The 25,705-nt window shown below is 39.3% G+C and overlaps 1 protein-coding gene, 1 long non-coding RNA gene and 1 pseudogene across 7 annotated transcripts in view; 1 reads left to right on the top strand and 2 right to left on the bottom strand.

Moving 5' to 3' along the window:
* Window positions 1–841: 841 nt before the first annotated feature.
* On the top strand, window positions 842–7,872 carry LOC140633642 (uncharacterized). Its single transcript, XR_012031209.1, has 2 exons — window positions 842–1,022; window positions 6,716–7,872. It is a non-coding gene; the product is annotated as an uncharacterized lncRNA (long non-coding RNA).
* LOC140633641 (GTP-binding nuclear protein Ran-like) lies at window positions 3,666–5,298 on the bottom strand (annotated as a pseudogene).
* A 12,263-nt stretch (window positions 7,873–20,135) lies between the features above and the next one.
* The window catches only part of GPBP1 (GC-rich promoter binding protein 1), a 72,560-nt gene continuing 66,990 nt past the window's right edge, over window positions 20,136–25,705 (bottom strand). For all 6 annotated transcript variants that reach the window (XM_072826507.1, XM_072826505.1, XM_072826510.1 and 3 more), the window contains one exon: window positions 20,136–21,087. In XM_072826507.1, the coding sequence (XP_072682608.1) occupies window positions 20,929–21,087 (159 nt within the window). In that variant the 3' untranslated portion in view covers window positions 20,136–20,928. The remainder of the gene's footprint in view (window positions 21,088–25,705) is intronic.

The raw sequence follows: 25,705 nt of genomic DNA, 5'->3' as shown, positions 1-25,705 counted from the left end.
AAGCAGCTGCCTCCAGTTCGGGGCTTGATCTCCGGCCGTGGGTGGGGTCCCGCGGCCGCCCCCTGCTCGGCGGGAGCCTGCTTCTCCCTCTCCCTCTGCCTGCCACTCCCCACCCCTTCAGTCATAGAAATAAATAAAATCAGGGAAAAAAGAAAAAGAAAAAGAAAGGAAGGAAAAAGGAAAGGGAGGAAGGAAGAGAGAAAAGAAAGGAAAGAGAAAAGAGAAAAAAGAGAAAAGAAAGAAAAGAAAAGAAAAGAAAAGAAAAGAAAGAAAAGAAAAGAGAAAAGAAAAAAAAGAGAAAAGAAAAGAGAAAAGAAAAGAAAAGAAGAAAAAAAAAGAAAAGAAAAGAAAGAAAAGAAAAAAAGAAAAGAAAAGAAAAGAAAAGAAAAGAAAAGAAAAGAAAAGAAAAGAGAAAAAAGAAAAAAGACAAGACCCGGAAAAGTTTGTAGGCTGAGCGGAGAGACGAAAGGGCGGGAAGAGGACAGGACGCGCCGGCCTGAGGACACTGGGCCTTCTTCAGAGAAAGCAAAGGCGGGGGGAGGGGGTTGGTTTGCAAACCAGCGCGGGGGGCGGGGGGGGGAGGGGGGCGGCCGCCCCCGCTAGGCCGGGCTGTGCGGTCCCGCGGCGCCTCCGAGCGCCAGGCCCCCACCCCGACGTCTCCACCGCGCGAGGCCCCCTCAGGCCGCACCGGCGAGGCGCCTCCCAGGGGTCGGCCCGAGGTCATGACCTCCCGTGACCTCCGCCCCCCGTCCCCCGCGGCCCTCTTCCGGGCGGGGCGGCAGCGGCCGGCAGGGGCTCCCTCCCGGCGGGGCGGCCGCGGGGGCGGCGGGGCCGCGGCGAGAGGAGCCGGGCGAGGGGGTGACTCCCGAGCGGCTTCCTCAGTGGAGCGGGCAGGGCTCGGTGCCAGCGGGCTCCGCCGACCACTGAGGCTCGTTGGAGACGTCGAGGCAGGTCCTGTGCGTGTCCTGTAAGGTCCCCCGGGCCCCTGAGGGGACGACGACGGCGGCCAGGTGCCCATACTGGTGAGAGGGAGTGTGTCCACCTGGCCTTCAGGGATGGAGACGGCAGCTTTAGGAATTTGATCTGGTTGTGCGGAGCGTACATGTTGGCGGAGGGAGGCAGCACCGTCAGCCATGAAGAGATGGACGCGGGCCGCCAGTCAGGATTCAAACCAAAGTTTCTCCAAACCCAGTGTTAATGACCTTAACGTTTCCCAAAGCGTTCTTAAGTGGTTAGCCATTGATGTCAGGCCTTTGACTCTTTAAGTGTGATCTCTCTCTAGCCACTTGCCAGCATTTGACACCATTTTCTACTTCATTACCTGGCTCTACTCTTTTTTTTTTTTTCTTAAGATTTTATTTATTTATTCATGAGACACAGAGAGAGAGGCAGAGGCACAGGCAGAGGGAGAAGCAGGGTCCTTGGGTGGAGTGTGATGCGAGACTTGATCCCGGGACCCCAGGATCACAACTTGAGCTGAAGGCAGACACTCAACTGCTGAGCCGGCCAGGTGCCCCACGTGGCTCTACTCTTATTGGGCGCTGCTGCCCGCGGCTCACTGCCTGTCATATACCCTACACCTTGCCTTCCTGTGCTGGGATGCACCTCGGCCGTAGTCCTCTCTCAGCCCTAACCTGTCTACACAGGTCCTTGTTAACTTCCTGCAGATAGATAGATGATAGATAGATGGACAGATAGAATTTTTTTTATAGTAAAAGGACCATCTTTATTTTTTAATAGATTTTATTTATTTGACACAGCATGCACAAGCAGGGGGAGTGGCAGGCAGAGGGAGAGGGAGAAGGCTCCCCACCAAGGAGAGAGCCCAATGTGGAGCCCAATGCGAGACTCCGTCCCAGGACCCTGGAGTTATGACTGCAGCCGAAGGCGGACACTTAACCAACTGAGCCACCCACGTGCTACAACGACTGTCTTACTTTTAATCAAGTTACAGAAAAAGGCCACACTGCTTTGGAAAGCACTTGTCGCAGCAGAAGACACAAGAGTGTTTTATAAGAGAATATTTCTAGAAGAAAACAGGCACCAAGCGTATCCCCGATTTTGCCTTCTGCTTGCCTTTGGTGGAAGGCTTCTCCATAACCTGGGTGGGGAGGCTACTTCACCCAGCTGACTGGGGATGTCATAGTGCCCCATGAGGCTGTCCAGGTGTCTGCTGAAGTCTGCCACTCTCTGCTTCTGGATTTTGGATGCTTTCTTCAGTAGTCTTTCCATTTGTTCCAGTTAAGGACACTAGAGGGAAGAGTGGATTGTCTTTCTGTTCCACCTAAAGAATAATAGTATAGGGGTGCCTAGATGGCTCAGTCAGTTAAGCATCTGCCTTCTGCTCAAGTCATGATCCCAGGGTCCTGGGATAGAGCCCCATGTAGGGCTCCTGTTCAGCGGGGAGTCGGATTCTCCCTCTCCCTCTGCCCCTCCTGCTCATGCTTCCTCTCTCTCTCAAATGAACAAATTTTTAAAATCTTAAATGAACAGTCTCTTTCTTTTGAAGTTTTCTTAAAGAGAGCCCCCCAAATTGCATTAGTTTTAGGCTCCACAAAACCTAAAACACCCCACCTAAGCTGGGATGGTGTTTCGTATGACAGCTTTAACAAACTATCACAAACTTGGAGGTGTAAACAACACAAATCTATGATCTTACAGTTGTATAGGTTTCAGAAGTTTACACTGGTCTCACTGGGCTAAAATCAGTGGCACAGAGGAACTCGTTCTGGAGGCTCTAGGGGAAAATCTATTTCCTTGCTTTTTCTAGCTTTCAGAGGCTGTCCACACTCCTTCACTTGTGATCCCTTCCTCTATTTTCAAAGCTAGTAACAGTGGTCAATTCCTTCTCACATCCACCACTCTGACATCCAGTAGCCACATCTCCCTGGTACTCTCCTGCCTCCTTCTCATTCATCTTTTTTTTTTAAGATTTATTTATTTAGGGGATCCCTGGGTGGCTCAGTGGTTTAGCGCCTGCCTTCGGCCCAGGGCCTGATTCTGGAGTCCCGGGATCGAGTCCCACATCCAGCTCCCTACATGGAGCCTGCTTCTCCCTCTGCCTGTGTCTCTGCCTTTCTCTCTCTGTGTCTCTCATGAATAAATAAATAAATCTTTAAAAAAAAAGATTTATTTATTTATTTTGAGAGAGAGAGAGAGAGTCATGTGTGCCTGACTGGGGTGAGGGAGGGGCAAAGGGAGACAATCTCAAGCAGACTCCCCACTGAGTGTGGAGCCTGACCTGGGGCTTGATCCCACGACCCTGAATTCATGACCTGAGCTTTTTAAAGATTTTATTTATATATTCACGAGAGAGGCAGAGACATAGGCAGAAGGAATAACAGGTTCCCTGTGGGGAGCCAGATGTGGGACTCGATCCCCATACCCTGGGATCATGCCCTAAGCCAAAGGCAGACGCTCAACCACTGAGCCACCCAGGCGTCTCAGCCCTTCCACTTTTAAGAGTCCTTGTGACTACACTGGACCAATGTAGATAATCCAGGATAATATCCCTGTTCATCTGCAGTCTTTTTTTTTTTTTATATTTGAAATACAACTTTATTCTGGTTATAAATGAAAGAGAATGGAAATAACAATAACATGTGAGATTTCACCACAGGATATTGTGATGTGACAATAGTAGTCTTATATTTGAAACTCAGGAAGAAAACAGCTGCATTCCAAAACAGCTAAGTGTGTGGGTCCAAAAAATGTAGGTACTGTTTAAACTGCCACATTCACTCTGAAGCCGATTCATCTCCGTCCCAGAGATTAAGCGCATGTTCTGCTCAGCTGTATAATCAAGTGCCAAACACGCTGCACCACTGACATCGCAGGACCGTTGCCCGTAAGACGAGGCTCCTGATGCTGGGCTCCAGATGTACCTTCTCACAGGGCACCATCCTTCCCCAGGAGAGCAGTTGTCCAAGCAAGTCTAGATCATGCTCATACTGTGCTGCCAAAGCTAAGTCCACGACAACCTCTGGAGGGGCAAGAGCAGGCATGGCAACAGACTCTAAGCTTGGGCCTCCAGTTAGTTCTCCAGCAAGCCACAGGAAAGGCTTTCCATAGCTGTGGTTACTTTTGGCAGAAATGTCATGGTACTGAAGGTTCTTCTTTTGGTGGAAGACAATAGATTTTTGCCTTAACTTTTCTGTCCTTCATGTGCACTCTGTTGCCACACAGCACAATGGGGATGTTTTCACACACTGGTACCAAATCTCTATGCCACTTAGGCACATTCTTGTAAGTAACCCTGATGTTACATCAAACGTTATCATGGCACACTGAGCTTGGATGTCACAGCCATCTTTCCACCCAGATTTCTCCTGACCAGCCATACCCCATATATTGAACTTAATAGGTCCTCTTTTGGTATGAAACATAAGGGGATGGACCTCAACACCCAAGATGACTACATACTTCTCGAGTTCACCAGTCAGATGACATTTCATGAACATAGTTTTTCCAGTACCACCATCGCCAACCAATACAAGTTTGAACTGGACTTGGGATTCTCCTTGGGCAGCCATTGTGCTGTTGCTTCCAGAAGCATCTCTGGCCCACGTGACTGAGGGCTAGAAAAATGGCAGAGGCGCAACTCAGATGCTCCCGAATTGCAGTCTTATGCTATGTGAGATAACATAGCCACAGGTTTGTGGGATTAGAACATGGACATCTTTGGAAGCTGTTCTGTTCCTACCACAGAGAAGATAAGCCTGGACCGCTCTGCACCAGGCTTCTCCACATCCACACCTGCACCCACTCCCAAAGGAGGAAGCCATCAACAAAAGGGACAATAAGGAGGGACAATACCGCAGGGGACAAGGTAGGATGTATATGAAAGAGGAGGAGGAGAGTAGGAGAGGGGGAGAGAGCACTGAAGTGCTAGAGACAATAAGTCTCTGACTACCCCCTGTTCTTCCTCAGTATTGATCAAACACCTTTTCTGCTTGACAAACTTGAGATCAGGATCTGTCACTTGCCACTAGCAGAATCCTGATTAATGAAACAGTCATTTAGTGAGAGCCTACTATATGGCAAGACACTGTGTGAAACACTGCATGAGCAATTGCATTTTCTGCTCCTCAAAACCACACTGCAAAATATTAGTTTTTGCGTTTTAAAAATGAAGAACCTGGAGTATCTGGGTGGCTCAGTTGGTTAAGCTTCTGACTCTTGGTTTTAGCTCAGGTCCTGATCTCAGCGTCCTGGGATCAAGCCCCACGGCAGGCTCCATGCTCAGCAGGGAGTCTGCTTGAGGACTCTCTCTCTCCCTCTCCTTCTGCCCCTCCCCTGATTGTGTTCTCTCTCTCTCTCTCTCTAATAAATAAATCTTTAAAAATAAATAAATAAATAAATAAATAAATAAATAAATAAATAAAAATAAAAATGAAGAACCTAAGGCTTTATGAAGTACCTTGTCCCAGGTCAGGCTCTAAGGCTCTAACCTAAGTCTATCCAAAGGATTTAAGCAGAATTTATAGGCAGAATCAGGAGTTTTCCTTCTGTGGATCATCTACTTCTGGAAGTCACCCCTAACTTTCTGTTCAATGGTTCTCCACCCAGGAAGACAGGTTTTCTACTGGTGTTTTAACTGTTCCTAACTAGGTCCTGACTTAGACTAGAAGTCATCAAAATAGGAAACTAAGTCAGTCCCATTCATTTCTCTCCAAGATCAACCCCCCTCCAGATTTTGCTAGCTAGTCTCTCTCTCCAGTGACCCCTTTCTGAATTCCAAATCTGTATGACTAACTGCTTTCTAGACATTGCCATTTGAATGCTTCAAATTCAACATCTGAAGTGGACCCTCTTTTTCTCTCAAAATACACTCTTCCTTCTCAATTTATTTATTTTTTTTTTTTTAAGATTTTCTATTTTTAGACCTGATGTGGGGTTTGAATCCACCATCCCAAGATCAAGGATCGCATGCTCTTCCAACTGAGCCAGCCAGGCACCACTCTCAGTTTCTTAACGGATGACACAACCACCTAAGCCAAGCACAGAGCGATATCCTTGACCTCTTGATTCTCTTACTAACAAAATCCTAGCGACTCTCTCTCCTTAACACCTCAATTTCATTCCTACTGCAATTGTCTTAGTTCACTTCTTTTCCATTCTTTGCCAGTATTATTCCAACACTCTGAACTGTCTCCCTATTTCTCATTGTACCCTCTTCCTAGCTTTTCTTTACACTGTGGCCAAAGTGATCTTTCTAAAATATATGTATCTGCTCATATGACCTCTCTTCAGTAATTCCTCACTGCCTCCAGGACAACATCGCAGATATTTTCATTGTCAAAATTTCCGTCTGCTACAGTGGCCTTTACCCATTCCTCCACACACATTCCTCTAATACTGCTCACACACTAGCTCTTGCATTGAAACACCCTTTCCTCCACCATCCAGCTAACATTTCTCAAAATAAGGAGGAGAAATTTACATATTTGCAGGGAATTTTCTGAAATGCCTTTATGCAGATCACAGTAATATCTTGGTTTTATCTTTGCTCTCCTCTCCCCTATTTATGTTCCCAGAGTCCAGGACAGTGGCTGATATATATTAAATTCTCCATAAATACTTGTTGAAGTAACAAAACAAAATATTTAAATAATAGAAGAGTAGTCATATTATAAATTGGGTATGCTTCTCCCCTAGAGTTTTCCCCTAGACAAACAATTTTAATTCTTCCAACCTTTCCTTTTAATCACTTTAGTGAACATCCACAGAAAAGGGGAAAAAATACACTCCAGCTTCTTCACAATGAATTGAACTTGGACTGGGTATTCCTAAACCAAGTATTTCACTCCTGGTTCTTTTCACTCCTGATTCTTTCCACTGCACTGATCATCAGGGTGATTGAATGATCTAGAAATATTTTTAACAACTTTAGTAGTAAAAGGAACTCAATACACCTTATGTCATGTCATCACATTTGCCGAATTCCTTAATAATAACTGGGGAAAACACCAACATTTTCTATTTATCTAAGAGTTGCCTGTGAGTAGGGTCACCCTTGCTCTTTTGGATCGAAATGTGCAAACCTACAGATTCACAAAGTAAAAAACTCATCTATTTTGGAAGAGACAGTAACAAGAAAAAATACAAAATGAAGATACAAAAATATTCTGTACATACATAATACGAAATAAATGTCTCACTCAAAAGAAATGAAGATCCAAAAAGAGGTTAAATAGTGAAGAATTAAATCAAAGCCCAAAGGTAGCATAAGAATGCTACAGGAAAGAGAAAGAAAGAAAGAAAAGAAAGAAGAAAGAAGAAAGAAAGAGAAGAAAGAAAGAAAGAAAGAAAGAAAGAAAGAAAGAAAGAAAGAAAGAAAGAAAGAAAGAAAGAAAAGGACTCAAATATACAACTCACCTCTCTCATCAGAAGACTAACTGCAACAATGTGAACCACTCAATTTTTCTTGGCCACAGGAGAATAAGAAATGGTGGAGTATAGTAGATTAGTCAACTGAATAACTGTAGTGAGAAACCATTTAGTAACAAATATTGACATTTCAACCTATATTAACATGAAATGCAAGTGGGTATAGAAGATATCCAAATAACTTATTTGACTTATGCAAGATAATTTGGAGTGGAAGAAAAGACTAATTAATACCTAGAAATAGCAACCTAAACTCAAACTGGGCTCAAGATTTAAAAAATACTACTACTGCTAATAATAATACATGCAGTATTTTTCTACATTGCTTTGCAATATTGTGCCACCTGAGGGCACTAAAGGCTTAAAAATATTTTCACCACGTTCGCCACTGAAATAAAGTTGTTCAAATTCTTTTCAATGAACATTTGTTGAGCATTGTTCATTTTTTTAAGAACAAAGAGACAAAAAAAAAAAAAGAACAAAGAGACATAATGACACAAACACAAATAAAATATGATCAGTAGCCTTAGTGAATGAGTGGGAGTGGCCTTAGTGCTGGCTGCAGAGGAGAATGTCATGCTCCATATTAAATACTGTCATTTGCCAGGCTGGGCCCATAATTAGTGTCATTTGATATGAGTATATTCAATCTATCCTAGACATTGCTTCTCTAACTAGGGCCCAGATTCCCGAGAGTCTCTGAAACTCTTAGAGGATTGGTTCAGTTCACACTACTTTCATTATAATACCAACATGTTTCTGCTTTTGTCACTTTTTTTCTGAGGCATCTGTAGTGTTTTCCAGAGACTTCATGATGTGATAATGTTATTGCTCTGCTAATGAAATATGCTTGTATATCGTGGTTTTTTTTTAAGAAATTTCTAAGGTAGCAAGGTGATTCACTCCCTCATTGGTGCAGGTGCGGGGGTGGAGGGGGGGCCTCCCCAGCTGGAGTGTGGTCAAGAGAGTGTGCAACATCCTTGAATCCATGCGCGAGATCTTCTGTGCCCCTAGGGACTCTGGCTCACCCCATGGCAGATTCCCAGTGCCTCTTGGGCCCTGCATCTGCCCTCCCCACCACCAGCCTGCACCAACTTTTCACACCCCTAAAGGCAATTCTCCTGTTTGCTGAGATTACATGGTGGCTGGTGATTCGGATCTGCTTCAGCACCTCCACACCAGGATACTCCTCCCTGACAGTGGATGAGATGATCCTTGCTGGGGTTTTTTGCAATCTATATGTGTGACTTGCACACCAAGATGCAGATCATCACTGGCCTTGGAGTGATTTCTTCCACACCCTCATTGCGGCCATCCTCTATCCAATGACCTCCTTGTTGTCCTTCTTGAGAGAGGAAACCACTCCTAAATCATTGCAGGGTTACTGGGCCTAATCCCTATGTGCCTCTTTGGTATAATGTCTATGCCTCACCTACCCTGTGACAGTAAGGACATACAGCAGCCCCACTGACTCAGTGGATGGCCCAGTGTAGGTGAGCTCCCTTCATTTCTCTCTGCAGCCTGCAAAAAACACTTTCATCGAAATAACTCCTCCTTGTCCCTACAACACTCCCAAGCCAACTCCCAGCCTCTTACTGAAGTAAAAGTGCCTTTATGGAGAGACTGTCTTCCCACCTGCCTCCTGGTTTGGCCATTTTTATGGGTATGCCTCTGCACCCCACCCTTCCTTCTGTAGTATCCAAAAGGAGACACCTGTTCTGCCTAAACTATGCGTCAAGTTAAGCCACAAAATTAAGGAAGAGGGAGCCTCATCAGATTTCAGATTCGAGGCCCCAGGTTGTAACCCACACCACAGGTGGTTCTGTGGAGGGATAAATAAACAGGTTAGAACATATCAGAATGAACAAATTAGTCCTTCGGTCAAAACAAAAATTCTAAGGTAACTGCTTCAGACTATACATTTTGTGCATTTTCAAAGATTAACTCTGTTCTCTGTATTCTTACTGGGCTCTTGGTGGCTATCTTCAGTTAAACTTGCTATGGTTTCTGCACAGTATCCAGTAAATCATGCTTTTGGAACCCACAAGTTTTTCTTACACCTCTGTGGAAACATTACTAAGTACACGCTGAGATCTTGATTCATGATATTTTTTAATTCTTAAAAACTTTTTCTAGATTTTTTGTATCTGAAGTATTATTTTGTAACTTAATATTTCTTGCTAAAATTAACTATGTATTTTTCTTATGTTTAAGGGGAGTTGGCTTAACCTAGGGAGATCAAATAACTGATTTTCAACAGTTCAGAGCTACACTGCACATAAAGATGTTGAAAGTAATGAACTCATGGAAGGAAGGAATCTACTCCAAAAAAACTGCAAAAAGCTATACATAAAGTTTAATGAAAACATCTTCCTCTCGGCTTTATGGATGTTTTTAACTTGCTGTGTCTTATTCAGTAGAACTCTTTCAAATAGTTTCACCATGTTACTTAAATGGTAGCATCAGTTTGAGCCCCAAGAGTAAAGAAAAAGTTTAAAGAAAAAGGAATGGAATACTGTACTCCTGGTTAAATAGTGGGCCCAAAATTCATGACTACCCTGAACCTGAGGATGTCACTTTATGGAAATAAGGTCTTTGCAGATGTAATCAGCTAAGATGGGTCATACTAGATTAAGCCCTAATCCAAGGACTAGTGTCCTCATAAGAAGAGAAAGCAGGAACAAACAGACACACACAGGGAAAGCAGCCATGTGAAGATGGAGGCAGGGATTAGAGTTATGTTGCCACAAACCAAGTGATGCTAAAGATTGTCAGAAGCCACCCAAAGCTAGGAAAAGTGAAGGAAACCTCTTCCCCCAGAGACTTCAGAGAGGGTATGGCCCTGCCAACACCTTGATTTCACACTCCTAGGCTCCAGAACTGTGAGATAACAAAATTTATATTGTTTAAAGCATATATTTTAAACATCAAAGTCATGAGCTCTTTAAAAGCCAAAAATTATTTGTACCCTGCTTTTCCAAACCCAAAATATAAAAGCCACTGAAACATCAAACAAATCTTTTGTATTGCACTGACTGGGAAAAAAACACTTATCGACTGAGAGGCTAATTTAAATCCCTGGTACAACTGACACTGCTGAATACAGGAAGACTCAGTATAGAAGTCCCAGGAGTGCCATTTTCCAATGATATGGATATTGATATTATCCATGATAATGATATTCATCAAGTAAAAATTTTAATTGTACTGTGAAGATTCAGTTAATAGCCCATCTTCAAAACTGTACTTGCCTTACAAAAGGCTGCATCTATAGATGTGCTGAACTTAACTATTTTGCTTATATTCACCTCGTACTTAGTGCCAATTCATTATCAAAGAATATCTTCTTTTACGTGAATACTTGCCAACACAAGTGATGCTGAGGTAGTCAAAGCAATGACTAACTTTTTGAATCACAGAGTTTATACTGCAACAATTATGTTGAATATTTGCACTGATAGTACAAAAGAAATGAGTAAATTGCTGGTACGTCACTTTGAATCGAGGTGGTGACACCGAACAGTATCAGTAATCATTTTATTTTTTAACTCCCAGATATTAACAGTAAGGGAGGAGGGAATAACAGCTTCACTTAAGAATGTTCTGCTAAAACAGTAAAAGTTGCTGATTTTGCTAGATTTCAACCCTGGAGTACATATCTTTTTAATATTCTCTGTGATGCAATGTGACGTATACCTAAGGCTAAGTGTACCAGGTCATGTTACTCACATTTTGCTACCAGAAAGTATAAGGCAAGTAAATTACACAAAACATTTAAGTGAGAGTAGCTTACATTATTTATGACTTTGAGATGAGTTACAATGAAAAATAATTAAAATTTTAAAAATATGAGCTAACAAACTTAATTTACTTAAGACCATACAATCTAAGTCAAAGGGACCATTACAGTCATCTAGGGCAAGATTCTCCCAAATGAAAGAAGTCCTTCACAGTATCTATGAAAACTGGTCACCAAGCTCTTGCTTGAATACTGACTGCCACTGCTCATTCTCTCACAAGCAAACTATTTCATAAGAACTCTAGTAAAAAGATTTCTCATTCAGTGACTGAACTCTGCATCCCTCCAACATCCTTGGATTGGCCCTAGTTGTTTCATTAAGCAGAAAGCACATTGACTTAGGAAGTTAGAAGACCTCATTCAAGTACCAATCAGTGCACTCATGTATTCACAGGAAGACTTTAGGGGAGATTATGAACCTTCTTGAGTTTCACCTTGTACAAATGGGGAATACTCATACTTTCCACTGCACCCAGCAAATGGTTAAGGTTCAATGTTTAAAACTTCTTGGTAAACATGTTTATCCATGAAATACCCATTTAGAAAATTATCCTGCTAGAGTTCTTTCCATTGAGATACACAGAAAAAAAATTAAGTTGATATTTCTGAGTGGACTATGTGCCAAGTTCTCATAAAGGCCTTACATGTATTTTTTTGAGACAGCTCCAAATAATATCCCATCTTATACTTCAGTAAATTGAGGCACATACAAGTCAGATCATTCAACCAACACACAAAAACTACCCAATTAATCTCTTTTCCTAATAATACTTTAAATACTTGAAGACAACTTTGCTACCTGCTCTCTACTGGCCTTATCTTTTGGGCACCCTTGCACAAAAAATCTATTGCTCAGAATAGCCTGGCCAGGAAGCTGGCTCAGAATCCTGTAGTCAAAAGCAATTGATCAGTGGACCTTCTGAGACTCAAGAATGCCTATGCTACTCAGGTACAGCAAGGCAAACACTCATGAACAGCCACCCAGCCTGGAATGAAAGACATTCCAGAAGAATCCAACCTCTCTTCATAATTATCCCCAAGTCAAAAAGAACAGCTTGAAAATTTGTCAGTTAGCAGCTGTAATTTCAGAACTTTTGTCTACCAAATCCAAAGCTAAAACTCAAGGCAAACAACCAATATTACTCTCAAATGTTTTCACTAAAGTCACATCTTAGTAAAGAAAGAAATGTGATTTTTATTTTTCTGACAGACACATTGGAACTGGACCATCCAAAAGACTAATATTCCTTTCAGAGTAATATTGGTAGGCTTTGCATCACAAACATGCAGGACAGAGCTAGGCACTGAGAAAGCAGGTGCTCAGTGTGTGAATGATTTTGGTGATGCTGCCATTGCTTAAAGCATTTTTAGAATACTTTTGGTTAAGTTCTCCTAAATCAAGTTATATGTTTAACTATCTTTGATAGTAGCTCTCCTTAGCCTTACAGGTCACTATTTAACAAGTGGAATTCCTTCTTTCTCCCAGTTGTGAAATAAACCATAGAAAAGTGCATAAACCATGAAGACTTTGAATACATTTTAAGTGTAAATTCAGTATATTTTTAGAAATGTCAAAAGCATTGTTCAAAGAGAGGTTTTTGAAAAAAAATTTTTTTCAGGTATTCTGAATTGTGCCTAGCTATCTATTCAAAGAATTCAAGATTTAGCCTCCCTGGACTTAGTTATATCGATACACATATATGGGTTAAGGAGATCATGTTTCTTGAGCCAAGGCCACATCTTTCTATCTTTGGATTTCCTCATTCACTAACATTACATTATGTTTATGGTAATTCCCCAAAATCATTCAATTATTTTTTAGTAAACTTTCAGATTTACTTTGGACACAGAGGGGAGAAAAAGGCTTATTATTAAGAACAAAATTACTTCTTAGAACTTCATTTTTCAAAAAAAAAAAACTTCATTTTTCTTTTTTTTTAATTTTATTTATTTATTCATGAGAGACACAGAGCACGAGAGGGAGAGCAGAGACACAGGCAGAGGGAGAAGTAGGCTCCATGCAGGGAGCCAGACATGGGACTTGATCCCGGGTCTCCAGGATCATGCCCTGGGCCGAAGGCAGCGCTAAACTGCTGAGCCACCCGGGCTGCCCAGAACTTCATTTTTCTGAAGTCACTATGGACTTCATCAACTTTCCCCTGACATGCCTGGAGCAGTTTGCCTCTTTCATTGCTAACATGTATTCCTCTACCTAGACAATTCTTTACCTAAAGTCACACCTGGAATGTGGCATTCACAAGTTAACCCTTCAAACTGTCCTGCAGGGTTTTTTTGTTTGTTTGTTTTTTGTTTTTTTCTTTTAGTAAGCTCTATACCCATTGTGGGGCTCGAACTCATGACCCCAAGATGAAGTTACATGCTCCTTTGAGCCAGCCAGGCTCCCTGTCCTTGCACAGTTTTAAGCAATCACATACACGGACCATCATGTTAAGGGATTTTTAAAGCTAACCAGAAGGAACACTGTGTCTGATGGCTCAATTTTAGTGTGTTTGATGGTTCCCCACTGCTTGCAGGGTGAAATCAAAGTTTGGTCAACACAGTAAACAAGGGTCTTTGTGATCTGGTCCCTGCAGCCTAACCTCCATCTCCTGTACTTCTACTGAACTATTTATGGTTTCCTGAACCCGTTTGGCTGTAGCATGCCCTTGCACAAACCAATTCCTTTGCCTAAAATTTCCCTCTGCTCTTTGTGCCTTAGTAAACTGTTATCCATTCGTTGAAACCAAGCTATGACATCCTCTGGAAAGCCTTCCCTGAACCCTCTGACTTTACCCTATACTAACCCTATATGCCACACATACTTGAAAACTCATTTGCAATGTTTTTCCTACAAGGCTGTAATCAACTTCAGCCAGGGGTTATCTTTATTCTTCAAACTAATCAGCAGAGTCTGGCCTACTAGGCTCTCATTTTAGTCAGCTTATGATTTAAATTGAGAAGTTGCAGATTCAAGAAATATTTACTATTAAGACATTGACATTAGATTGTAAACTAGGGGTACCTGGGTGGCTCAATCAGTGAAGTGTCTGTCTGCCTTCGGCTCGGGTCATGATCCCGGGGTCCTGGGATGGAGCCCCACATTGGACTTTCTGCTCAGCAGGGAACCTACTTCTCCCGCTCCCTCTGCTATTCACCCCACATGTGCTCTCTGTCGGATGAATAGATAAGATCTTAAAATGTAAACTAGTGTAGGCTTCATATGTACACTTACTCTTCAATCAGAACTGTTCTTACTCAGGTTGGATAGAGCAAGCGATTTGAACTTCATTTCGTTAGAAGCTGTTTAGCCCTGCCTCTCACTAGGTATGGTGGGGTTGAGTCCTTAATGCAACGTGTTAGTCTATGGGTTTACTGACCATGTGGCACCTCTGGTGTGGCTTAACCTCATCACCAGCTTGCAGCCTCACTAAAGCTGAGTTAAGTGTTTCTGATATCTAGTTCCTCAGTTCAGATTTGACATACTGATTCTACCTCTTGCCTATCAGACTTGCCATCTTTCCCTCACCTCCACTCCAGAAATTATTTCAGTACTGTCTTCTCTGTGCCTAGTTGTTAGCCTGAAGCATGCACTACTGAAGACTTAACTTCACCACCTGTTGCTATTACCTGGGCCTTGTCTTACTGGTACCCATTAGACTTCAATTCAAATGCAGGCACTGAAATTCTGATGTGAACGTGATGCCTTGGAATAGCAACTTGCAATAACAAACCTTGGACCCTCACTTATTTCAAAGCTCTTGTTCCATTTTATGTCCTATTGCTGGTAGAGACGCTTTTGGGGAGCATCTGAGTGGCTCAGTGGTTGAGCATCTGCCTTTGGCTCAGGTTTGATCCAGGGGTCCTGGGATCAAATACTACATCAGGTTCCCTACTGGGAATCTGCCTCTCCCTCTATGTCTCTCATGAATAAATAAAATCTTTTAAAAGATCACATACTCTTTACCAAATACTTCTCTATTACTTCAGAGAAAAGCTCTAGTTTCCACCAAAGGCCATCTTTCTTTAGAATCGTCCATAATATCACAGGCACAATCCAAATGAAGAACTTTTTAACTTTCTAAAATGTATAGTTGAGAATGCTGGCAGAGTAACAAGTCAGGAAAGAAATACTCTTAGGGGAGAAAAGGAAACTAGGGCTGCCCTTTCAAAAGTATCCCCATGATTTACTAGTATCTGTACTGCAGTGATAAATTTGCACTTCTTTCAGGGTGATTCGGGATGCAATATATTTTATCCTGTGTGGACATAATACTACAACCATGTTTGACTAAAAGGGGCAAAATCAATTTCTTACAAGTTAAGCAATTTCTAAGACTAAATGATCACCCTGGTAATACTGTATATATCAAAAAACACATCTCTTTCACTTTAAAGTTGTTAAAGATTTGGTCCTTAATATCTAGAAGCTATCAGCAAACTACTATCTCCAGCTGGGCAGTTTTACTGCAGAAGACTTCTCAATTAATTTATGTATGGTCTATGGCAGATTTCATGCTACAGTGGCAGAACGGATGCAAAAGATTATATTGTCTAAAATACTTAGTATCTATCCTTGACAGAAAGTTTGACAACATCCAACTCAGAAAAAAATCTCCCAAAATGAAACATCGCACATCTTAAAAGGTGGCACAAAACCTCTATGCCTCTATTTGGTCATGAGAAACAGTCTCTAGTCTCCTTACTTCTCAACGCACGGGTTTTATCTATTCTGCATAATGACTAACTCTAAACTCGTTTCATGAAAATAGTAAAAATTGCTTAATACTGTCAGAGCATTACATCAAAAAATAAGGGGGAAAATTTCCAAATATTTTTCCACCTCTGGAGATTAAGGAGTACATTTGTTATAAAGAGCACTGAGTAATGTACAGTTCAACCACTATATTGTACAACTCAAACTACAACACTGTTACGTTTTAATAAAACTTAAAAAGTGGAAAAAATTTTTTCACCTCACCAAATGAACTTCTTAGAAAATAACTACACTCTACCTATTAACAGTATTCAGACTAACTGAAATTTCTGTCTATTGCTAGTTTGCGCTTTTCTCAATCATTAAAGAAACCATGTTAAAATGGAATTAAGGCTATGAGGACAAAAGTATATTCCCCAATGAAAAAAGCATTCATATCTAAATAAAAACACCATCATGGAATCATAAGCCTCTTATGCTGAAGTTGACACCTATGAATTACTTTTCAAATCATGTCACCGAGACTCACTGAGCTTGTTCTCATGATAGAGTGTCCATATAAGGGTAAGAAGCCAAAAAAAGGTTCTCTCTCATCACAACTCACCAGCCCATTATCTGTTATCTTTAGCATCCCAGAAAAAGGGAAAAAAAAAAATATTGAAAAGAAATGGAGTCAAACTCCGGCTTAGAACTGTTATTTCCATAAATAGTATCACGAAAAGATGGAACTGTTGGATCCAACTCTATTTTTGAAGATTTGAAGCACTGAAGCCTATCTTTATAATTAGTTCACGAGGACATGATTTACCATTAAGGTGCAATGATTACATTTCAGAAAACTGGTAAACCTCAAAGATTAAATCAGATTATCAAGCTTAGTTCATAGCTGAACATAATACCAAAAAAAAAAAAAAAAAAAAACGAAGCAGAGATTGAAACAGCTCAATCTTAATTCATTGAGAACTCAACCAGATGTTTATCATATACACCTATTTGGAATAGGATCAACCTGCTTTCTCTAACATGTAATTTTAAAAACACACTACATGCTCCTTAGAGCTTTCTGTTGAATAAGATGGTTAAGCAGAAAAAAAAAAAAAAAAAAAAGCTCAAATATTTATGCAGCAGCTACTGTGCACTCATGATTTTCATTCTCACAGTAACTCTTTAGGATACGAACATCTAGAAGCATTAAGTATCTGGATTAAAGTCACAGCTCATGGGCAGCCCCAGTGGCACAGCGGTTTAGCACCACCTGCAGCCGGGGTGTGATCCTGGAGAGCCTGGATCGAATCCCACGTCAGGTCAGGCTTCCTGTATGGAGTCCGCTTCTCCCTCTGTGTCTCTGCCCCTCTCTGTCTCTATGAATAAATAAAATCTTAAAAAAAAAAAAAAAAGTCACAGCTCATAAAGGGCAAAGCCAGTTCTCAAATCACCATTTTTTTTTTTAAGCTTTCCAGTGAAACCAATGTGCAGACAAGTTTGGGAACCACGACTCTTATGCATACAAAGAGTAAGGACCCTGTTGCATTGAACATGAAAAGTGTTCTTCCCAAACATCTCATGATTTAACACACTATAAACCTCAATCATTGTGCCAGATTAAGTTTCCACAAAACAAATACTACCTAAAAGTAAGTGGAGTAAACTTACAGGATAAATTAAACATCATCAAGGGATTAACTGCACAATTTAGGTCTCTTAGGTAAACAAGAAAAACTCAGTTACAAAAAAGTAATACTGAATTACACATTTCCAAGCTCTGCAATTTTTCAGGTCTGTGTCCCAAAGTGCTCATATTCTATACAACCACTACTTTTGTTGGAGCACCAAAACTGTCTATAGTTCTAGCATGCTGCCCTTAGGCAAGGAAATAACATTAACTAGCAAAATAGAATAAGCAAAGCTTCTTTGCAATACTTGGGAAGGCTCTGGGGGTTTTTCTAGTGTTTGAAATACCCGGCCCACTCTACCCACCATTACCAGGTGGCCACTATAACCTCCAGAAACATGAACTGTTCAAAAGACAAAGACATAATACCCAGCTCTCAATCAGTGATATCCTATTACTTAAAAGTCCTAGGAATATATTCCTAAATTTATCATGTAACCCAAAATAAAAATTCTCACTTGAAAAATTTCAAAAGGGTGTGCCTTTTCTAAATCCAGATACTTACATTCTAATAAAAGCACTATTTAATAAAACATCTTTTATAAAGTCATGAGTAGGAGATTATGGAGCATCCAAGTAGAATGTGATCTCAGGTTAACGATTTGGGAGGGAGGGTCAAAAGTCATTTATGAGACATCCCTAGTAAGTCCAAAATATGTTTGCATAACCATATTCTAACAACAATACATAATAAACACTAGTAAACTGAACTTAAGGTATGTGTTTATAGGAACCAGGCAGGCCCTTGAAGACATTGAATTTTTAAGAGTTAATATAAATCTGATGTTATCAAATCAATCTGATTATTTTTAGGTTTACACTTCTACATTTATTTCAACTTTAATAGAAATAGATTTATGGAAATATAAATAATTCTAATCCTTATCTTAATATAAAGCAAATAAGATACAATTTTTGAAATGTTATTTTAAACCCATTACCATAAGATTTTTGCTCATTAATTACATTTCATACCAAAAGGGGAGGGGTGCTGAGGAGGGAGGTAGTAATAAGAGGGAAGGATTACAAAGGAGGGACACCAAAAAATGTCTGGGAGTGACATATACTGTTCACTACCTTGATTGCAGTGATGGTTTCACAGAAGTCAAAACTTAACAAATTATATGCTTTAAATGTTTTTTTTATCAATTTACACTTTAATAAAGTGGTTTGTAAAAAACAACCTGCTGCAGAGAAGCTGAGTATGAATCAGTCCAAAGTACTCTTTTTTTTAAAACATCCATGGCCTATTTCTGAGTTAAACAAATCTACACTAGATGTGCAATTTAACTCGTTTCTGTACTTTATGAGCTCCCTTTCAACCCATATGGTCCAAGTCTTTACCAGCTACCCATTAGAGAGTAATTTTGCTAAGCTTTAATGGTTCTATTGAAATACATTTGTATGGATTCTCCCAGTCAGTAAGCAAACTTGTTGATGCTATCACTTAAGTAGAATAACCACCTCATTGTACCCTACCATACTTATAAAAGGTAAACTACTAAACACATTCCATATTAATGCATGAATGCACAAAAAACATTACTTAACTGCTGACAGATGAGACTTAAGGCCAAAAAAATTATCTGAATTATAAAGCAGAAAAGATACTTAAAATTTTTCTTAAGAAATCTTTTTCTGAAAGCTGTTCAGTGGAAACAGTAAGGTAGATTTTAATGTAAACCACATTTCAAGTCCCTTCTAGTTTATGTTAGCAAATACATTTTCCATCTGATAGATTTCATTAATCTGTTAACCAAACAGTGCAATCTGAGAGTCCCCAATACATTCAGTATCTGATACCGACAGAGCTTTGTCAAAGCATACTTTAGGTTCACCTGTGGATGTATGCACTACACTAACTCTCTAGGTGACTAGATTGCAGTGTGGCATATTATGTAGTAAGACTCTATTTAAAAGATAACTTTAAGATGTATTTAATACTTGTTACCACTCTAACTCATCCTCTGAGTTTTGTGGGGGTAAAAGTGTGCTTTTGTTGTTTTTCAATTTCCCTATCACCACCAGTCTCAGTGTGAACAAAAAATCTGGCTTCTCTTGAAAAGCTGGGGAGTTTGAGCAGGATCCTGAGGTAGAAATAGCAAAAACACTGCAACGTTCTGAGAAAATACAATTTAAAACAAAACAAAAAAAAAATGTGGATTAGCTTAATCTAACCTAAAACCTACATTTTGCTCTGAGATTATACTCTTTACAATCAGCATATATTTAAACATGGATAGAAATGGGATGAGAGAAGCTATAAGCAAATGCAGGAACACAAAACTAGAAAAACTGAAATATAAATATACAGAGCCAAATTACTCTTCCAGTCAATGAAATAGAAATGACTTTAAAGATATGCAAATGAAAATAAAGTGACGTTTAACATTCATTGATTTAATAAACTTAAACATTTGATAATAAAAGGCTATTTTCCATAACTTTTTTCTAAACTAATCACTATCTTTAATAAAGAAGGTATAACTTTGTTTTAATAAGTAAATGAAGCACATTGTGTTTAGAGACCAAAACCTTGAACACTAGAGAGAACAACAATATTCTGAAAATCCAGTTTATTTTCCATGTGTGGACAGATCCAGTCAGTGTGATCAGTTTTTCTGCATGTGTAATAATTTATCAAAATAAGTTTTCCCACAAGACTCTTCCATCAACTCTGAAAGTCCTGGTCTGACAACATACCCAAATAAAGTTCTTGAAAATCGCCTCTTAAAATTTGGAAGAAAGTGTGTCAAGTCTTTCCTGTAACGTTAACCGAACAAATGGCTAAAGAGCAATTTATGTTTTAAAAGGTGACTAGTACAACACTTGAGTTCAGGAAATTAATGTTTTAGTGCACTTTGCTCCAGTTTTAGCCAACATGCTACATTGTCCTTTTGGGGGCAGGGGGGCACAAAGTGGACTTGAGGATTTCCATTGTACGAAAAAGATATGACTCTGCAAGCAAAACAGTGTAAGCTGCCTTTTTTCTTAAGACCTGGACATTTTAAGACAGAAGCTTTGCAAAACATTACACAATTTTTTATTATTAAATGAGAAAATCTCATTTGTTACATCGTCACATTGCTAGTCAGAGAAATGCTGCAGTGATGAAGAAAGTCAATGTTGGATCAACCAAAGTCCTCATTTCTACAACATTCATTTACAAAGAAATAATGTTCAACACAGCCCAACACAACATTCTTGGTTTTCTTCATAGTGAAGTCCCTCAAAAAAATCATCTTCTAATGGGGTATTTTACTACATAAATTATAGTTCTTCATTTTTACAATTCACCCCAAACTGTATGAGAGATGTATCACACTAAAATTTCTAAAGCTGTTAGGAAATCCTTCACACATCGTCATCATCTGATGTGTCACTGCTACTTGTCTCTGTGTCATCATTCTCAATAGTGGGTTTGAAAGTGCTGTTTTTCCAGGGTCCAAACTTGAAGTCACAGATCAGGCCATTTTTCAAAATACCATTTTTCCTCAGACCATTCTTCTGTAACTAAAAGATCAAAAATAAGTAAATTAAATATATAACCTATCCTCCAGGGGTTACTTATAAATTAAGAATACTATAGTAATTCAATGTAACCATGAATACATTAATAAAATTATATTCTATGCTGAAAATTCCAGATGATATCATTTCCAGAAAACTAGTTAAATACAGGTAATTGAGCCAACAGTTCTAACAAATTATTTCCTAGGAATAAATCCTTACCTTTTAGAAAACTATAATTAACATCAACCAAAGCAAAAAGTGAATAAAATTAATGTGTTACTACTGTAGTGGAAAGAGCAGGTTGTCAATCAAGACAGGGTAGGTGTGGACGTAACTGTTATCACTTGTTAAGATACTAAATAATCCTATCCAAATTTTCATCTCCTTAATTGAAAGTTGCACTAAATACTAAACACCTTCAGATGCTAACCAGAATATAATCACCAGCCATTAAGCTTTGGCTGTTATTTTATTATTCTGACCAAACTGGGCTATTATAACACACTCCGGAAACTGCTTTATTCCCACTTTGCAGAATAAGTAGAATACAAACTATTCCAGAAGGTAAGTATTCAAGTAAGGTACACAAAATAACAAAATCAAATAGAGCCCTTTAAAGGCTTAACCACAGAGATTCCAACACGGGGTGGGGGGGGGGGGGGGAGTCTTCTATTTTTGAAAACGAGAGATATCAGAACGAAAGGGGTTAGCATGGTAAAATACATAAGAACAGAGTCCAAAGATCACAAATAGGGGAAGGGGGTATGATTGATCCAAATTAGAAACAATTATTTAAAGACACAAAATTAAGATAAATTAATAATGGTAACATACACTCTCTAATAACACTTGTCTTTTGAATTATATTTATGAAAAAGGAGACTGTAATTTATACCAAAAATCTCTAAATACGACCTTCTGTAAGACCAAATTCAACAATATAATATTATTTGGATCTGTCTAGAAGTTTCACATTTTAGAAAGGTTTTTTTTTAAATCGCTAAATCCTGAGCATTAGGTTAGGATGCAAAGGAAAAGAGCCACTTAAATCACAGTTTATTTTGTTACAGATCTTAACAAACAAGAAATAAGTCTAGAGTCTTAGCCCTCAATTTCTTTTTGCCCTACTTCTCTATTTTCCACAGATTTTCTTTCTACCTAAATACTAAGTTTAAGCTAACCTCCCCCTCACTTTGAACAAATGACCTCATATTAGCTTTACTGAGAAAAAACATGGCCCACATATGTATCCCCTCGTGTTCTCAGCCACTGTGATGATTACAAATACACCTTGGTCCTTTTTTAAAGGTACACCTTTACCATCCTCCAAAGTTTCTACCCTTGCTTTTCAAATCGTTATCATCAATGCCACAAAGCTGTGGAAAGATATCAGCTGAAAAACTTTGATTTTAAAAAGGGGGGAGAGGGATGCCTGGGTGGCTCAGTCAGTTAAGAATCTGACTCGGGCTCAGGTCATAATCTCAGAGGTCCTGGGGATGGAGCTCCATGTAGGGTTCTGCACTCAGCAAGGAATCTGCTTGTCCCTCTCCCACTCGTGTGCACTAATAAATAAGATCTTGTCTTTTTTTTTTTAAAGATTTTATTTATTTATTCATGAGACACAGAGACAGAGGCAGAGACAGGCAGAGGGAGAAGCAGGTTCCATGCAGGGAGCCTGATGTGGGACCTGATCCCAGGACTCTAGGGTTATGCCCTGAGCCAAAGGCAGAGGCTTAACCACTGAGACATCCAGGCGTCCCATAAGTAAGATCTTTAAAAAAAAAAAACTAAATCTTTTCTCTGTTTTCTCTAAATGTCTGCATTGTCCCCACAAACATCTAACTTATTAGCAAGTTTTTTAAAAGCCTCCTAAGAACCAGCTCCTCCTGTATTCCTCTTTTGTTATGATACAATTATCAGTACATAGGTTGAAAAATTTCAAAATCCTGCTGATTCTATTTCAGATTTTAGTTTCATCAAGACTATTTTTTACTACCATTTCTCTACTTTAGGCCCTCATTTATCCTTCCTCTAATTATTACAATATATTTCCCAAGTAATCATTCTGATTTTGGTCTTCCAACGTACACTTTAGACTACACCTGTACTTATGTACAAACAATTGTTTCACACCCCTTAAAACAAATACCCAGCACACTGGCTCTCTCTCCTGCCTTCATCTTAAATATTATGAAAACCATCACATTCTGCTTTATATGGGAATCCATCTACCCGCTCAAAATGTCACTCTATGACAGGGGCTCATTTATGTAAAAGTCCATAGTATCTTGGGTGAAATTTTAAAAAGGGAGTTTGAAATCAGATTCTTCTGTTATCAGATAAAATATAAATTCTTTTATATATATATATATAAAAGAATATATATATTTATATATACATATATAAATCTCAAGCCCTAATAATTTTCAGGTGTCTATGCCAAATGATATGTCACCATTAATATGAACATATCAATGTCCTTATCATTTGTTTAGAAAAAATTCGACATTATACTTACATACCATTGCTTTCCAACATACAGAATGCACAAAATTTTTATATTACTCAGTAGGATTTTATCCACCTGCCCCAGTTATCACAAAGTTGAAAGCCAACTATATTGATCGGACAGTATTTTGTTCCTTGAACTACTACCTTATGGTAATTGTACGGGGTGGCTTTCTCTTGACGGCTTTCTCCACATTCAGAACGAACTGTTTAAACAGATCCACAAACTGGTAAATCCATAAAATGGACTATTACTCACCAAACATGGGTGAGTTTCAAAAAACATGAAAGCAGCCAAATCTAAGACTATACAGTGCTTGGTTCAATTACTAAAACATTCCAGAGGCTAATTATGGTGACAGAAAACAAATAAATGTCTGCCAGGGACTGGAGCTGAAAGTAAAAGAACTGAATGCTAAGGGGCATAATGCATCTGTCATCTGTCAAAACTCATCCAACTGTATACATAAAGTCAATGTTTTTATGTAAAATATACAGTACAATAAACAAGACAAAAAATCCTTGTAACTATTACCTATCAGCTTTACAATCCTGTTATGAAAAATAACTAAAAACTTTTCAAGGGACACCTGGGTGGCTCAGCGATTTAGCGCCTGCCTTTGGCCCAGGACGGGATCCTGGAGTCCCTGGATCAAGTCCCACATTGGGCTACTTGTGAGAAGACTGCTTCTCCCTCTGCCTATGTCTCGGCCTCTCCCTGTTTCTCATGAATAAACAGATATTTAAAAAAATAACTTCTGAATAAAAACTTTAAACTGGGAAGGCAATACGAAATTGGAAAAGAAGTAAAATTATCTGTTCAAAGATGACATGACCGTATATGTAGAACACCCTAAAGATTCCACATAAAAACTGAGAACAAATATGGTAAATATGCACACTATAAGAAATAACTTAACCAAAAGAGGCCAAAAATTCCTTCAATGCAAACTACAAATCATTGCTGAAAAAATTTTCAAAGCACCAATAAATGTAAAAGAGTCCACACTCCTAGATTAAAAGACTTTTTACTAGGATGAGAATGTTACATCCAAAGCAATCTATAGATTAAAATGCAACCTATAATCTTTTTTTTTAATTTTATTCTTATTTTTATTTATTTATGATAGTCACAGAGAGAGAGAGAGAGAGAGAGAGAGAGAGAGAGAGAGAGAGGCAGAGACACAGGCAGAGGGAGAAGCAGGCTCCATGCACTGGGAGCCTGATGTGGGATTCGATCCCAGGTCTCCAGGATCGCGCCCTGGGCCAAAGGCAGGCGCCAAACCGCTGCGCCGCCCAGGGATCCCGCAACCTATAATCTATATTTAATCTAGATTAAAAATGTATAACCCCTATCAAAATCCCAAAGCTATCTGCTGCAGAAATAGAAAAGCCCATCCTGAAATTCATATTCAATTTGAATTCTCAAGGGATTCCAAACAGCCAAAATAATCTTTAAAAACAAGTAAGTTGGAAGTTCCATGCTTCCTGATTTCTAAACTTCTTTCAGAGTTGGAGTCATCAAGACAATGTGGTACTGGTTTAAAAAACAAAACAGAAAAGACCAATGGATTAGAAAACCAAAATAAACCCTTACATATATGGTTGATCCTTGAACAACCCAAGGATTAAGGGCACCAACCTGCCCTCTCCCACCCAGTGGAGTAGAAAATCCATGTATTACTTCTGACTCCTCCAAAACTTAACTGCTGAGAGTCTACTGTTAACTAGGAAGCCCTATAGATAACAAAAAGATTGTATGCTATACAGTATTCTTACAATAAGGGTAAAAAAAAAAAAAAAAGAAAAGAAAATGTTAAGATAATCGTAAGAGAAAAATATATGTAGAGTATCGCAAAAAAAAAAAAAAAATCTGCATCTAAGTAGACTCATGCAATTGAAACCTGTGTTCTTCAAGGAGCAACTTCATACTCAAATTATTTTTGACAAAGTTTTCAGAGATATAACCCAAAAAAATGAAGGTAAGTCCTTACAACACAAACAAAAACTAACTCAAAATGGATCAAACACTTAAACCTAAGAACCAAAACTAGAGAACAGAGAAGAAAACATAGGGCAAAAGCTTCACGACATTGAAGTTTGGCAATGA

This window comes from Canis lupus, chromosome 5, assembly GCF_048164855.1.
Source record: "Canis lupus baileyi chromosome 5, mCanLup2.hap1, whole genome shotgun sequence".
In the NCBI taxonomy this organism is placed as follows: Eukaryota; Metazoa; Chordata; class Mammalia; order Carnivora; family Canidae; genus Canis; species Canis lupus.
The sequence above is the reverse complement of the archived record's forward strand: the minus strand, read 5'-3'. Positions and strand labels throughout refer to the sequence as shown.